The sequence below is a fragment of the Schistocerca piceifrons genome, chromosome 2, assembly GCF_021461385.2.
Source record: "Schistocerca piceifrons isolate TAMUIC-IGC-003096 chromosome 2, iqSchPice1.1, whole genome shotgun sequence".
NCBI lineage: Eukaryota > Metazoa > Arthropoda > Insecta > Orthoptera > Acrididae > Schistocerca > Schistocerca piceifrons.
The window spans coordinates 546,708,706-546,725,492 of NC_060139.1; the positions used below are offsets into that span (position 1 = coordinate 546,708,706).

Consider the following 16,787-nt stretch of genomic DNA (forward strand, 5'->3'; position numbering starts at 1 on the left):
AATGAGTCACTTGGCCCAACATTGTTTTAGAGGCTGCCCCACCTTTTGCCAATAACTTTTTTGCGGGTTTGTAAACAATGGTTGGAATAAGACCGACTGGATGGGGGTTTCACTTGAAAATTTTTTGTTACTTCAGTGTCATATTGTACTACATAATATCGTCGTGTATGGCGTCACTAATTTGGTAGTCTACAATAAATGTAAGAAAATCAACTGATTTCCTTTATCGTAAAAAAAACTGTGAGGAGGGAGTGCGACTTCTGTCCTAGGCATAGACGAAAAATATTTGTTTTGAAAAAAAGAAACAGATTACAAGTATTTTAGTTTTGTTTGCTCTTCTTTAAAGACCACAGCGCTTGAGAATACTTACCTTTTTATTACTTTATTTGGAAGGCGGAAAAATGAAGATCCCGTAAATTTGACTGGTCTTTCACTGATTGAGTCGTTACGATCACCTGGAAAACAAAACTGAAAGTTACGACACTCACGCCAATGACAACTGAACTTTAAACCAACAATGGTAATTGTGGCATATGTTACCGTATAACCGAAACTTCATTAATCTCCCTCATAACGTGAAACCTTCTGGCACACAATTTCACTGACGATGCTCTTAAACTAAATTATTGGAATAAATCAAAACCAATAACAAGTTTCGTTACAATCTAATTTAAATGACCATTTAAAAATTACGTTTACAAACTCAATATTACAAAAGAAAGCAAAATTTATTCAGGCTTTAATTCTAAACAGGAACATAATTTTTTTCGGTTCCGCGCATGGACTTTTACTGGGATTTAAATCTAAGGCAATTAATCAGTCTGCGAATAGTGCACAACACTGCTATGTATGTCCTTATATTCTGTGTATCGTATTTATGAGGTTAAGATGAAAATGTGATGGTAGTTCGTGTAGACGAGTGTGGGAAACGGTCTAAACCCATGGTCGTCAATGTGCCAGGCCAAGCACCGTTGATAACAGGTTAGTCACTGACGAAAGAAACTATTTATCCAAGATGCAACAACTGATTATATTCGGCTTTTGTGCCAAAAGATAGTAATACTTCTGTATCGACGTAGTTGGTGAATTGTTTGTGTGTTACTATGGTGAAAGGCTATAGTGTGTGTGGACTCACAGTATCAGTCTGAATAACCGTGAAGGTAACTGCAGTGTTCGACGCGCCACTGGCATCCGAAAAAATTACTACCGTGAGTTGATAAAGGCTAGCCATTGTTGAAACAGTTCTGCTTTGAAATAAAGAAGTCACTCAATTAGCACAACAGTTCGAGAAACGCTGCTCGAAATGTTCACTGAACAGAAGGATGGGCATAGTTAGCAAATGAAAGATTCTGATAGAGAACAAACAATGTATTTACATTAATAGTGTTCAAAAGTTGATGCCAGAGTTTTGAGACGTTGCTATAAGCGGACGATCTGGACGTGTGTCCGACAAAAAAAAGGAAATTTGTAAAGATGGATGTCATACATATATATATATATATATATATATATATATATTTGTAAAGATGGATGTCATATATATATATATATGTATATATATGGATGTCATACATATATATATATGTATATACATATATATATATATATATATATATATATATATGACATCCATCTTTACAAATTTCCTTTTTTTGTCGGACACACGTCCAGATCGTCCGCTTATAGCAACGTCTCAAAACTCTGGTATATCTCTCCCCACATCCACCACTGCTGGCTGTTCACATCCAACTGCCCAACACTACACAAGCGAATATTCCAACAGTGAGTCCAACCAGCCACAGACTGCACACAGCGCAGGCAGCGATTTTCATACAGAGCGCTACGTGGCGTTACCAACATAAGAAACCTAAAGAGCCTCCTTACAACTGTTAGTAGTTTGTCCAATCTTCTTTATTCCTAATTATCTAAAAACTTCTCTTTGGCATTGATTTTGTTAGGGTTTGTGGTTCTTGCAGTGAAATTGCCACATACTCTTCCCCTTCCGCAGTTTTCAGCTCAGATACGGCCTCATATTGCCTTTCATTGCGATAAATACGCCTTCCAAGTATTTCCCGAAGTTTTTTCGAGCGGTTTATATCCGGGCTACGTGCAAACCAGGGCAAGACATCAGTATCTTTCTCTTAAAAGCACTTTTTGGCTGTAACAGAAACATGTAGAGATGTGTTGTCCCGTTGAAACATTAGACTTTCGTTCCTTAGGTCCACCTACATTATAATGAGCTCTGTCCCTAGCTTCTCAGTGGACATGTTACAGTTGATTCCAGTGTTCAGCCAAGCAATGCGTTATTTACATTTAGCGCAGAACTCTGCACAAATCATAACACTTCCACCACCAAAATTTCTGTTCATTTTTTCCCCGCTTCACTGTTGTCAGAGAACGCCAAAAACATTGAAATCCATCCAACCTATCTAAATTAAATTTCTTCTTCTTACTCAAGATCACTTTAGCTCATTCGAAAGTCCATCACATATGTTTTTGAGCAAACTCCAATCTAGACTGTTTAAGTTTGGGTGTTAGAGCAGGTTTGTGCAGTCGTTTCTTGAATGCAAGATGTCTATCATTTGTCAAAATTTGTCGTGCATGTTTGGCAGTTACTGACAACTGTAAATCAGCATCAAATTGAGAATAACGGTTTACGTCCCTTGCTTTGCGGAAAAGGAACTGTTTCGATGTGTCAAATGATTTTCTACTTAGCCCATAGTTCCCGTTATGTGAAATGATAATTAAATCGACATACTAGCTGCAAAGAGCCGTTGATCTGCATCATTGGGGACGTGTTGAAACCGTGTGCCCCGACTGGGACTCGAACCCGGTATCTCCTACTTACATGGCAAACGCTGTATTCATCTTTTTTTTCGGCATTGTTCGTTGCGTTTGGTCTGGGCGCACGTCACAAGACATCCGTTCAAGCTGATCGTTGATTCCTTAACTCAGTTTTTTATTACGAAGGGTGAGCAGCCCTCTGAGCCACCGAGGGCACAGAGGATAGTGCGCCTGCTGGGACTTGTCCCTTGCACGCTCCCCGTGGGTCCCATATTCCCAACATGTCTACACCACTACATTCGTAGTGCCCCTAATAGATGTTTGCGCATCACACTCATTAATTGTGGCAGATTAATCTACCAAGTCCCGTACAAGTTAGGGTATAGCGTGTGCGTTCGCACAAGAAGGTCAATGGCCGGGTAGCTGTTTTCTCAATTGATCTGTGTTCAGTTTATCAAGGCCTATCCACTGTGCCAACTTATAGCTAAATCTGAGGGGGGTGCGATGGGGAGGTTCCCTTGTAAGTGGTTTCAAAATTTTCGGAGTGGCCATATGGGCACAAGTGATGCTGAACGTTCTGGACGCCATGTGGAGGTTACGACTCCATAAATCACTGATAAAATCCATGATATGGTGATGGATGACAGAAGAGTTAAGGTGCGTGAGTTACTAGTGCTGTGGGCATCTCGAATGAACGGGTACATAATATTTTGCATAAATATTTGGACATGAGAAAGCTATCCGCAAGATGGGTTCCGCGATTGCTCACGCTTGACCAAAAATGTAATCGTGTGAAGTGTTGCAAGGATTGTTTGCAGCTGTTCGGGAAGAATCCGCAGGACTTTTAAACGTCGTTTTGTCACTGTGGATGAAACATGGATACATTACTATACACCTGAGACCAAACAAGAATCTAAACAATGAGTTACCAAGACGGAATCTGCACCAAAAAAGCAGAAGACCATTCCTTCGGCCGGAAAGGTTATGGCGACAATCTTTTGGGATTCGCAAGAGATAATCCTCATCGACTGTCTGGAAAAGGGTAAAATTATTACAGGTGCATATTATTCATAGTTAATGGACCGTTTTAAAACCGAGCTGCAAGAAAAACGCCGGCGATTGGGCCGCAAAAAAGTCCTTTTCCATCTCGACAATGCACCAGCACACACATCAGCAGTTGTGGTCGCAAAATTAATGGAAATGGGATTCCAACACGTTTCGCATCCCCCCTATTCTCCAGACTTGGCTCCCTCAGACTATTATTTGTTCCCTAATCTGAAGAAATGGCTGACGGTACAAAGATTTCATTCAAACGAGGAGCTGACTGCAGCAACTTTTAGCTATTTTGCAGACTTGGAGAATTCCTATTATTCGGAAGGGATCAACAAATTAGAACAGCGTTGGACGAAGTGTACAAGTCTAAAAGGAGACTACGTCGAAAAATAAAAAAGGTTGAAATGACTCTGAGCACTATGGGACTCAACTGCTGAGGTCATTAGTCCCCTAGAACTTAGAACTAGTTAAACCTAACTAACCTAAGGACATCACAAACATCCATGCCCGAGGCAGGATTCGAACCTGCGACCGTAGCGGTCTTGCGGTTCCAGACTGCAGCGCCTTTAACCGCACGGCCACTTCGGCCGGCAATAAAAAAGGTTTACCCCAAACACGTAAGTAGCTTTTATTTTTGCACGGGCTTTCCAAACGCCCCTTGTATTATGTACTACCGACATCCAATTCGATACGATCTGACTGCATTTGTCACTATACTGGATCTCTTACTACTGCGTACATACTGTGCACAACTATTCCGCCGACAACGTTCATTTTCCTTCAAATAACCATGCCTTTATACTGATTGCCACTACTGTAATAGGTACGCATGCTGTCGCGTGCATAGCGATTAAGAGATGTTACGCCAGTCATTTTCCGAAATTAAGAGCTGTGGCCTCAGCATGTCTGCAGCGAGCGCGTGCCGGCCTCACCTTGGCTGCAGCGGCCGCCGAGCTGACAGCGCGGCAGGCAGTGTGGGTGCGCGCAGAGCGGCCCTCGCCATGGCGGCACGGAGGGCGACGCCTGCGCCGCGGCCGTCCCCAGCTCCAGCAGGCGGCCGTTGACGGACAGCCGCTGCACGGCGCCGCGCAGGCCCGCCGCCGCCGGGACGCCCTCGCCGCGGGGGGCTCTGCAAGCACGCGCTGGCTGCAACTCAAGCCGGCACTACACGACACACCTACAGGCCTCTACACACGCACCAACCGACCGCCACCTTAACCAGCACCACCTCCTTCCCCTTACCCAATGTGGCTTCCGGCCTTCCTTCTCCACCTACGACCAGCTCCTCAACCTTACCAATTGGACGTGTGCAGGCCACTTGACCGATCGACCAACTTTCCTCGTCGGGATGTCAGGCTGGTAGGACCAACCGACAGGCGACCTCACCACCCAATATGAGCAATGTGTAGCGCTGTCGTGCCAACCGCCAGACAAAAGTTCGCCTTTTGTCACTGAGCGCGCCAAACGCAACGGCGCCCCTTATCATGATGGCGTCACCTACCGCCACCTCAAGGAATCCCCCCCATCCTTCCTGTCTGTCCTTGCTACCCTGTACAATGTCCTCCTCTCCACTGGATTTTACCCCAACCTGTGGAAGACTTCCCGTGTCCTGCTGTTCCCTAAACCTAGCAAACCCCCCTCTGATACCTCTTTCTATCGTCCAATCTGCCTCACCTCCGTGTTCAGTAAGGTCTTCGAGGCCATCCTCTCTCACCGTATTCACCGCCACCTTAACCAGCACCACCTCCTTCCCCTTACCCAATGTGGCTTCCGGCCTTCCTTCTCCACCTACGACCAGCTCCTCAACCTTACCAATCTTCTTTCCCTCCAACTTAACTCCCGTCACTCTGCTATCTTTGTTTCCCTTGGTCTCCAGAACGCCTATGACCGTGTCTGGCATCTCAGGCTCCTCTTCAGACCTACGCTCTCCCTGTCAACTTCGTCTGTCTCGTTGCTTCCTTCCTCTCCTATCGTCCCTCCTATGTGACTATCCACAATTCCAACTCCCGTACTTTCTATCCCTCTGCCAGTATACCCTAAGGTTCTGTCCTTTACCCTCTCCTCTATCTCCTATACACTGCTGATATGGCCAAACCTCCCCAACGTGTTCATCTTGTCCAGTTTGCTGATGACACCACCTTCCTAGCCCTTTATCCTACCCTTACATGGTCCCAACATACCGTCCAGACCCACCTTGACCATTTCACCACTTGGTGCAACAAGTGGTTCCTCCGTATCAATCTCTCCAAGACCCAGGCGATCATCATAGGCCACACCACCTGCTCCTTCCGCCTCCATGATTTCTACCTTACCATTTATGGCCATCCTATCCACTTCACTCCTACCCTCAAATACTTTGGCCTCACACTCGACCGCCACCTCACCTGGACTCCTCCTTACCATCCAAAACAAAGCCCACAACTGCTTCTGCCTCCTGAAACTCCTGTCCGGCCGGGTGTGGGGTCTGCATCCTTCCATCATCCTTCACACCTACAAATCCTTGATCCGCCCCATCCTCCATTATGCCAGCGTAGCTCGGATTTCCGCCCCTCCCTGGTTCTATAAAGCCCTCCAAATCCTCGAGCGCCATGAGCTCTGCCTCACCTTCCCCATCCACCTTCTGTCCCCCATGCGCATCCTCTACAACCTCCTCCCCTTCCCCCACCTTCTCCTTTTCCTTGAACACATCCTCAAACTATATATTGACCGCCGCCTTGATCCGCCTCACCCCCTGCTGTCTCCCTTCCTCTCCACCCCCAACCAGTTGCCGCACCTTTTGTGTCCCACCCTCTCTCCATCTCCACACCTTCCATCTTGTTTCCCAATGCAACTCCCCCCATCTACCCTCCCGAATGATCAGCTTCGCCCTGACATCTACCCTTCCTACCAACTCTAACCCCATCTTTCTGCCTCCTCCACAGGGCTCCCTCTCCTCCCCCTCCCTCCTCCTGAGCGGCTTCCCCCTCCTACTCCCCCTCCCTCTCTTGTGTCCCCTTTCAGTGTCTCTGCACTCCGTCCTGCCTTGTCTTCCCTCTTCATCTCCTGTCCCCTGTGTCTCCTGCTTCTTAGTGTACCCGCTGACGCTCCTACTCTCTTCATCCCGCCGCTTCCCCTGTTTCCCCTTGCTCTCCCCTCCATTTCCATCCTCTCTGACCTTTCCCTCGGCAGGTCCCACCTGGCAGTTTTATTCATCGTCATGTGTGCTCCAAGTGGGTTTTAAGTGTGTTGCTCTGGAGTGTTTTACATACTGTGGCCGACTTTTAACCAGTGCATGTGCATCCAGTGCCTTCTCTGTATTTTAAGAATCGCCAACTGTGTGTTTTAACTTTCTGGTGACTTTTTTAACTGTCCGCCATGAATGTCTCCATGTCAATGTATTTTTACCTCCATTTTCTCCCCTTACTCTGTTTTATGTTCCCCTTTTTTTATCTCCTTATGTATGTAACATTTTATTCTTGTTTTAGTTGTCATGTCACTTGGCTGAAGAGCGGTGGATTGTGCTGCTGACAGCCCTCCCCTGCCCATATGGGGCAGGGGAATGAAATCAAAATAAAGGAAAAAAACACTGAGTGCGGGGTTAAATGCTGTTCGAACATGCGTGACAGGGTACGAGGCGAATTAAGCCTTAAAGATAGAGTTTTTGGAGGAATTGAAAGACTGCAGATGTTCGTGGGACACGTCGTTGGAGGGGTATAGCAATACAGATGCAAGAAATAAAGCACTTCTTTTTAAGGAATCCATAATTGTTTCGTGTGGCACATAGAGAGAATAAAAGACAGTCGTCCTTTGTATTACTCTTTTTAGGATATCATGGGAAATGAAATCTATAGCCGGCCGTGGTGGCCGAGCGGTTCTAGGCGCCTCAGTCCAGAACCGCGCTGCTGCTACGGTCGCAGGTTCGAATCCTGCCTTTGGCATGGATGTGTGTGATGTCCTTAGGTTACTTAGGTTTGAGTAGTTCTAAGTTCTAGGGGACTGATGACCTCCGATGTCAGGTCCCATAGTGCTCAGAGTCATTTGAACCATATTTTTTTAAAATCTAAAAATCGAAATATCGACCTTCAATGAACGTTAATTCATAAAATATACTTGCTTCAGCGTTATAAGTGTTAAAACAAAGGCCAGCCTACATCTAACCAAGGAGAAACTGTGGTGGTGTATTTATTAGATGATCTGAGCCACGACCCTCGAATCTGAAATTAGTTTCTTAAATTTCCCGGTCAATTTTTGTGCTATGTAGATAAACTAATAACGTTTATACAGACTTCTTTTGTTTTATTTATTTTTCTCTACCATGACGTATTACTTCAGTCAGCACGTTGCAGGTGTCAGGAATCATTTTATTTAATAAGTGTGAGGATACAACAGCACATAATTTTAGGTCCTCTTAACGTCTGCCAGTGGTTAGAAATCGTAATGTAGCTAACAACTAACAGCATCTCCTCGCATCTTACAGCCTCTCTCATGGCTGTACTCTCTTTCTTTCACGGTGGTTTGATGATGTTCAGCCGCTCCGAAGTGCATGATTCATCTATTCTCAGATAACTGCGAAAATCGTTGGATCCTAGCTGCTTAAGTAACAGAGATTTGGTGAAATTCAAAAAAATGGTTCAAATGGCTCTAAGCACTATGGACTTAACATCGGAGGTCATCAGTCCCCTAGACTTAGAACTACTTAAACCTAACTAGCCTATGACATCACACACATCCATGCCAAAGGCAGGATTCGGCCCTGCGACCGTAGCAGCACCGCGGTTCCGGACTGAAGCGCCTAGAACCACTCGGCCACTGGCGAATTTCTTTCCGTACTTTAACGACTTCTCTTACCACAGCTTTCTCTCTGGATTTTTTGGCCTTGTTATCTTTAAAACAGCCAAGGCAAATCCCCGTTTTGGTTTCCGTGTAAAACGAAGCGGGACGTCGTAGAGCATAAACACAGTGAACTTAAGATAAACAAATCACAACAGAACGGCATTGCATTCGCTGAATGCAGTCGCTTGGGACGTGTGTGGGCTACCACGAAATTGGTCCGTTTGTCGGTCGGCCCATAAATTGGTGCCTTATTGAATACAAGTCTTCAACAGCGTTCCAAGCGTACGAGTCTGGAACTGCCAACTTTTTCGTTAGCCCTACTACACGATGCACCTAACGTGTAAATCTGCACTAGCGCCCCAAGCGTGCATGTGGAGAACTGCGGGCTTCTTCACGTCGTTGAATGTGGAAGTTGATATTTTTGTAAAGCTCTAATTTACTCATATTGAAACTTCTGAGAGGTCGAAGTTCGTATTTATTAAGCAGTTATCGTTATTTTGTGCAGCTAGAATGAAAATCCGTTATGTTTATGTGGAATTATAGACTAAAGTGTTCTTTTTATGTCATGCATATATAAGCAAATGATTATCGGTGTTAACGTTTCACGGAATTTTAAACGTGGAGGACACAATTATCGCTTCAGTGTATGCAGTGACAGTGTCCGACTAAGGGAAGCTATTTCACAATCGTGTAACCGTAAAGCTGCAAAACGACTTTTACTGTCGTCACTGGTCGTGGTTGGCACAACTGCTCTGACTCTTGAGACTATTCTAACACTATACCTGCTGGAATGCTGAAATAATATAAAACATGCAACCGAGGTACTTTCACCAATTAAGATGATACATACACATCGAAAGTTAAATTAATATACCACATTTACGTATCGAAACTAAAATTAATATATCACATTTACATAAAACTTATAAACTCAAAAGAAAACATTTTTAGTCGTACCTTTTTATTGTACAGCGTATCTAGAGGATCATAGAGACACCTTCCGTTGCTGTTTGCCTCAATAAGCACACTTATACTGTCTTTGTTTCATTCCATTTCTACACTAAGAAGCTATCACGAGATGTACAACTTTTCACAAAGGAAATACAAAAAGAAAGAATTTTCATTTGTTTTATTACTCCATTTTAAAAAAATTACTCACTGAGAAAATGTCTACAATATGTTAAGCAATAGGCCTACGCGGCTTCAAGAGCTCACGTGTGTACAAACAGAAAGCCCGCTGAAAACGCGTTCTGCGCATGCGCCAATACACCTACTGCGCATGCGTGAATATACGACTGAATAGAACGGATCCTATGTCTTCCCGCTGGATAAACCGTGTGCTAAAATCGCAGCTTCATCCGTTCCGATGATAGGTAGCAGGTAGTCTGCATGTAACTTGGACGCGTTATGCGCGTCGTGTAATACCGCCTTAACGTTACGTGCAAGAAACCAGATGAGCCACCACTACCCAACGGGGCCTCAGCGTATTCCAATTGTCGTGTCCCACCCTTTTAGCGCTGCAGACAGACCAGCAGCAAGTTGTAACGTATCGTTTCCTGCTGCGCGTGATTGCTGTCCTGTTCGCTATTGTAAACATAAGAACCAGTTTCCGGTGCGTGGGCACAGAGACTTTGTTCGGCCTGGGGAGGATGGCTGCTTTTTTTCTAATCCTCCTGAATGGGTAGTGTACTGGGCTTATGTGGCTGATTTCAAAAGTTAATAATTTTCTCATAATGATCAGCATTTTGTGGAAATAAACTTCTGAAGGTCTTGGCAGGACGCATTGCCTTATAAGGAGTTTCTAATTACGGCGGCCATAATTGTCCATAAGTCCGCAGCTCGTGATCTCGTGGTAGCGTTCTCGCTTGCCGAGCACGGGGTCCCGGGTTCGATTCCCGACGAGGTAAGGGTTTTCCACCTGCCTCGAGATAACTGGGTGTTGTGTCATCTTCATCATCATCGTTCATCCCCATTACGGTCGGAGGAAGGCAATGGCAAACCACCTCCGCTAGGACCTTTCCTAGTACAGCGGTGCGGGTCTCCCGCATCGCCCCCTATGCTCTTTCAAGGAGCATGGGACTTCATCATCTTCATAATTGTCCGTAAGTATCTACATTCTACAATGAATATTCATTGTAGATTGTAGGTACTTTAACTGGACAATTCTTGCCGCCGCTATCGCTCAGCAGCGGACAGTGCGCTGGCTTGAAACATCCCAGAACATTAAAACTGTATGCCGGACTGGGAATCGAAACTGGAATCTTTTCCATAGGCAAGTACTGTAGCGACTGCGCTATCCAAGCACGATCCACGACCCTTCCTCTTAGATTTACTTCCGCCAGAACCTCCTTCCTACGTTTTGCTCTGGAGACTCAGTGACTGAAAGGCTTGATTTTTAAAATAATTTCGTGGAGCGGTTTGGAGCTTGCGAAATTGTGTGTGTTTGCCTGTAGCGATCGTGAGGACCTATAGGGTGGGGATGGCGTTGTAAAGTGTTATACTGACGTCGGGAATTAGTGATCCTTGGCGAGCAACAGAATTACTTCTCATATCGAGAAAGACTGCAAAATTCGAAAGTGCATTCCCTTCTCGGATGAGGAATTCTAATTAGTCCTTTTCTGGTTTTCTGTGTGTGTCTTGCTTTTTAGTGAGCGTGCAAATGATCGTCAGAAAAACAGATCTTATATTAAAGTGTGGAGCCATTAACTAACTGCACGTGGCGTTTCACTGAACGAAGGGGATTTTATGGCGATATTTCATCGAAGGCAATAAATTACATTTGTTCCCGTGCAAATTTGAATGTGGTGCGTTTTATGTGATTTTTTACCCATTTATTTCCCGCAGTATTCCTATTTGTTTGTTGTAGACATTAACAGTGGAACTCTCTGGTTCCTAGTTTGGAGAGTAGTGTATGAATTGTTAGCAGTGTGCGTATTCTAATTTCGTGACTGGATCTCATATTTTTCTGAAAGTAGATGGGCGGCTACAGATCTTTCGTTATTGACTTCGAAGCAATGAGACCTTTAGTTCATTATTTCTAAATAATTTTAGAATCCTCTACCGCTAGTACCATTTTGACACTACCGGTCTGCGACAGACAGTAAATGATCCTAAAATAAGTGCCTTGCAATGGCGAACCAATAGCCAAAAAGGAATATTTCAGACGATGAGAGGTCTTGATCAGCAATATGTATGATCCTCGGGTTTGTAAACTGGCTGCCGCATAAACATTTGTGGCACTACGCTGGAAAACAGCCCTAAGTAGTACGTGACGTGTCCACTATGCACTTTACCACTGTTTGTGATTTATTACACACATTGAAGCGCCAAAGAAACTAGTGTAGGCAAGCGTATTCAAATACAGAAGTATGTAAACAGGCAGAATACGGCGCAGCGGTTGGCAGTACCTACGTAAAACAAGTGTCTGGCGCAGTTGTTAGGTCGGTTACTGCTAATTCGATGGCGCATGCGGCGGCTCCTCTACAAGCCGCAGTCGTCGGCAGACCACTGAGTGAGCTAAAACTATAGTCCCACAGGCAGCCGAGGATCCCATGCTGTGCCATGCTGTGCATTAGATACGTAATTACGGCCGCCGTGTGTAGTAGTTTTTAAACTCCTCTGTACACCTGGTAATTTACGAAGCTTTGTGGTATTGTTTTTATATCTTGCAGTATACGGCTTTAATCTACAGACGAAGTGGTGTTACTCTTTGTGCAGTTAGTTTTTAGCATGGTGTTAGTAGCAGGTATGTGTAGTCCGATTATTCAATATCATCGCAGTTATCGCTTTTTAACATTGCATAATTTCTATGTGTGTACCAGTTTAGGGGCTGTTTCAGTTATCACTTTGGACTGAGTCTTTTTGCCACCAATTTACAAGTGTAACATAGAGATCATTTCGATTGTAGGTGTAGGGAGCATCCTATGTAGAGTTACTATTTATTTTGGGTCCGGCTGCTACTAGTTTCGACTGGTACTGTGAATTTTTTTCCAGCCAGGTTAACAGCAGTTGTGTGATATCGTCAATTTTGAGCCGTATTGCGATTTTAGGCACTCATTGCGTAGCACTATGTATATAGATGTGTAATTAGGAGTTATTTTTACTTCAGTTTCCCACAAAAAAATGAAGTACATTAACCTAAACTTTCTCTCCAGCAGCTGGACAGAGACTGACTGTTTCCCGCCATTTCCAGGGGTCGGGTGGTGGTGGGGTGTGGGTACGTCGTAGGAGTGGTGGGAGGGGTGGGAGGAGTTAAGGTTCAAATGGCTCTGAGCACTATGGGACTCAACTGCTGAGGTCATTAGTCCCCTAGAACTTAGAACTAGTTAAACCTAACTAACCTAAGGACATCACAAACATCCATGCCCGAGGCAGGATTCGAACCTGCGACCGTAGCGGTCTTGCGGTTCCAGACTGCAGCGCCTTTAACCGCACGGCCACTTCGGCCGGCTGGGAGGAGTTAGGTTAGTTAATGTACCTCATTTGTTGCCAAAATCTGAATTTCCTATCATGATGTCAGTGCGAAATGCCACATCTATGGCTGCCATCTTGAATCCGCCATCTTGGATAAACGTGGCAACAATGCAAGTTTTGCCAGAAACTGCCTAAGCCCATTACTGATGCTGCCTCATCAGTGATGCTTTATGTGAGTGGACGAAATTGAAGTGAAGGCCGGCTGCGGTGGTCTAGCGGTTCTAGGCGCTCAGTCCGGAACCGCGCGACTGCTACGGTGGCAGGTTCGAATCCTGCCTCGGGCATGGATGTGTGTGATGTCCTTAGGTTAGTTAGGTTTAAGTAGTTCTAAGTTCTAGGGGACTGATGACCACAGATGTTAAGTCCCATAGTGCTCAGAGCCATTTTTTTTTTTAAGTGAAGCAACACACAAGCCGTGTAGCGTAGCCGCGCTGTCTGACTGTCGGACTGCGCGGCCCCTCCCACCGGAGGTTCGATTCCTCTCTCGGTCATGGATGTGTGTGTTGTTCTTAGCATAAGTTAGTTTAAGTTAGTTTAAGTAGTGTGTAAGTCAATGGACCGACGACTTCAGCAGTTTGATCCTTAGAAATTCACACACTATTGAGGTAACACACACCTTTGTGAATTGTGTAAGTGTTGGTGGTTCATATCACGACAGTTTTCATACGTATTAGATGGACTAACAGGAAACTTGAGTAGCTTTATAATGGTTGAAACGTCCCTGACGGATCTGTCATTGAGGTGACATCCAATGACTTGCCCACATACAAAGTCACTGAACTCCCTTCAGCACCTCGTTCTGCCATTACTGCTTCTCTACTGACAACACTCGCCACTTCATTTATTCTGTTAGACCCATCTGTCGTGGCGTGTAGTGGTTACCTACGTGTTACACAGGGGTGTCCAAGTACTTTTGATCAGAGAGTGTATAAATATACACAGCGTCCCATAAGTTAATGGACAATCACAAAAACTTAAATAATCCTGGGCGAATAAATAACTGACAAGTTATTTGTTAACACGCTAGAACCTAAAAGAAACAGTCACATAGATACCAGCGGCACAGAAACGCTTGCGCCAGATGCACATTTCAGACAAACTCAGTATTTGATGGGACGACGGAATTTCTTGCTGTGGGTCTCTGGGATTATTACATGAATGCGAACTGAGAGAACGGACCTGCTCTTGTAGCTAAACGCGTAGGTCGTTAATTTGCAAGAGAGACCCATATCGAACCCACATGACCGATTTACGACCGTTGGTCTGGTGTACCATCCAGAGGTTTTTGAGCAGTTTTCGACTCTCATGACCCACGTACTTTATTCTTTCACAATATCTCCCTCAAAAAATACGATATACAAAATGGGATAACACACAGAACAAACTTTATATGATCCATCTACAGATGACGCACATGACTTCAGTAACATAGTGATGACTGTGCAAAGAGCAAGAGCCTGCGCCACAGTTTAAACAAAAAAAAGAGACATTTGTCAGGTCTCGAAAACAGCTGAGCCCTTAAGAGGGGTTAAACGCTAGTAAAGAAAGAAGGAAAGAGAGTGCGATCAAAAGTTGGCGAAGTGTCAATAGGGGACAAAATGCAATGAAGGGCCACTGGCAGATGAAAGGCTGGTCAAACTCAAACAGACGTGCCCTCCTGTTCCTCACACAGCAAGAGAGCAATTGCTGGCAACTCGTAGGCATCCAACAAGTTCAGCCAAGATGGGATAAGTACTTTAGTGACTGCTGCTTTACACTCACAGAAATAAGATCTAGGCCCCATCCCGAACTATGGTCAAACGGTGGCCTGGACCAAATGTGACAACATATAAGTAACAGTGGTTTCTGATCTTCCTTCCGCCACGGTCATGTGAAATGAACAGTTTATCATTATGTCTTAAGAGGCTACCGCTACGGTCGCAGGTTCGAATCCTGCTTCGGGCATGGATGTTTGTGATGTCCTTATGTTAGTTAGGTTTAAGTAGTTCTAAGTTCTACGGGACTGATGACCTTTGATGTTAAGTCTCATAGTGCTCAGAGCCATTTGAACCATCTTAAGAGGCTGTCTGTCAAAGTACAGGCGAAGGTATAGAGAACAGTATGCATCGGAACTATTTTCCTATTTAATCGAATGATGACGAGTTTATTCTGTCATTTGTTTCACAGTTTCCTCTATATCAACCAGAAATGCGTCTTCTACATAGATGTTCCACATGTTCTCTCATAATAAATACAGGCAGTGTCACGGGTACAATTGCAGATATATCTATCGATGACTGAGGACAGTCTACTGAACAGCATTACAACAGTATTTTACTCAATTTGCAGGCTAATAATTGAAGCCATTACCAGTAGTATGTTTTAGGTTGGTTAATACCTCCAACTATGCATGGTTCAAGCAAGTCAAAGATACTTGAAAGATACTTACGACTTTTCGCTGCTTTGAGGCATTGAAATATATCAGTGGTGACAAATGAAAATTTGTTCCGGCTTGCAATTCGAACCCGGATTTACTGCTTTACGCGAGCGGTCGCTTCAACCGATTTTTTTTTTTTACCACGATACCAACCTTTTTTTAAAACAAAAGGGGGGGGGGGATGGTGTCGGCGGTTGGAGGAGGGTGGGGGGGTTGGGGGGTGGGGGGGGGGGACAGAGTGGGCGGTTAAAGTCTCTCGAGTCCTGGCCATGGCGTCCCCTTCGTTAAGGGAGAAAGAAAGCGCAAGGGGAACAGGATAAAAGAACAAACTAAATGCTATCCAGAAGCAAATTTTTTTATTAATTTTTTTCAATCTATATATACGTCATCACGTCGTGCCAAGAAGAAAGAAAAGAAAAGGGAGGATCGTCCTCTGACAGAAACAAAACAAACATTCACTCCATTACTAGTTGCCAGACCGTCCTAGCGTATCTGCTCGTATCTTTTGTTGGATCACCGTGGGTCGTTCTAAAGTCATCTGCGTTATAATATGTTCATCATCTCTCGCCATGGATACGATCCAGCTGCGTGGCGGGTTGTGTAGTACAATACAGAAGTAAGTTGGAAAAAAATTGTCTATATTTGGGGTTCTTAAGCGTTGCATAAGGCCGTTCCTGCATGTAGTTCCAAAAATAAAGTAGGCCTACATCCTTTTGGCCTTCGCTGAATAAGTAATGGACCACATGGCCACGCATCCACGTGAAATCGTTGGTCTTGGTGCTTGGATAGTACCTCTCGTCCGGAAGAAGAAGAGTTCGAGTGGTGATGTGTGTTTGTGTTACCAGCAGTAGAAAAGTTAACATTTGTTTGTCGAAGTGTCATACCGCTGTGGCCTCTCTGCAGCTAAGGCCATGTTAGTCTGTGTCAGTCACATTACATTGCACGTAGTTGGGGAATCCAGCCATGCAGAATTTGTGTAGACATTCCTGTATGATGTGTTTTACATTGACTGTCACATACCAGGTTGGACACATGAGCATGGCTATGTGAACTGTTCATCACACGGTACGACGTTGTGTGCTGGAGTTTTTTTTTTTTCTTTTCTTTTTTTTTTTTCACTACACTCAGTTGTCGTCTCCGTTGTATGGCGCTGTAGATCTCCTTCGCCGTCGCCAAAGGTGGAGCCTGGAGAGCGTCGCATTTATAACTGAGTTACAAACAGAAATGCCTCAGGGTAGAAGAATGGTGC

General features: G+C 44.6%; 1 protein-coding gene across 1 annotated transcript in view; it reads right to left on the reverse strand.

Moving 5' to 3' along the window:
• LOC124775572 (agrin-like) overlaps positions 1 to 16,787 on the reverse strand; it is a 104,197-nt gene that overhangs the window by 22,880 nt on the left and 64,530 nt on the right. The window contains exons 15-16 of the mRNA XM_047250402.1: positions 4,770 to 4,966; positions 371 to 455 (exon numbers count right to left, since the gene is read on the reverse strand). Of these exons, the coding sequence (XP_047106358.1) occupies positions 371 to 455; positions 4,770 to 4,966 (282 nt within the window). The remainder of the gene's footprint in view (positions 1 to 370; positions 456 to 4,769; positions 4,967 to 16,787) is intronic.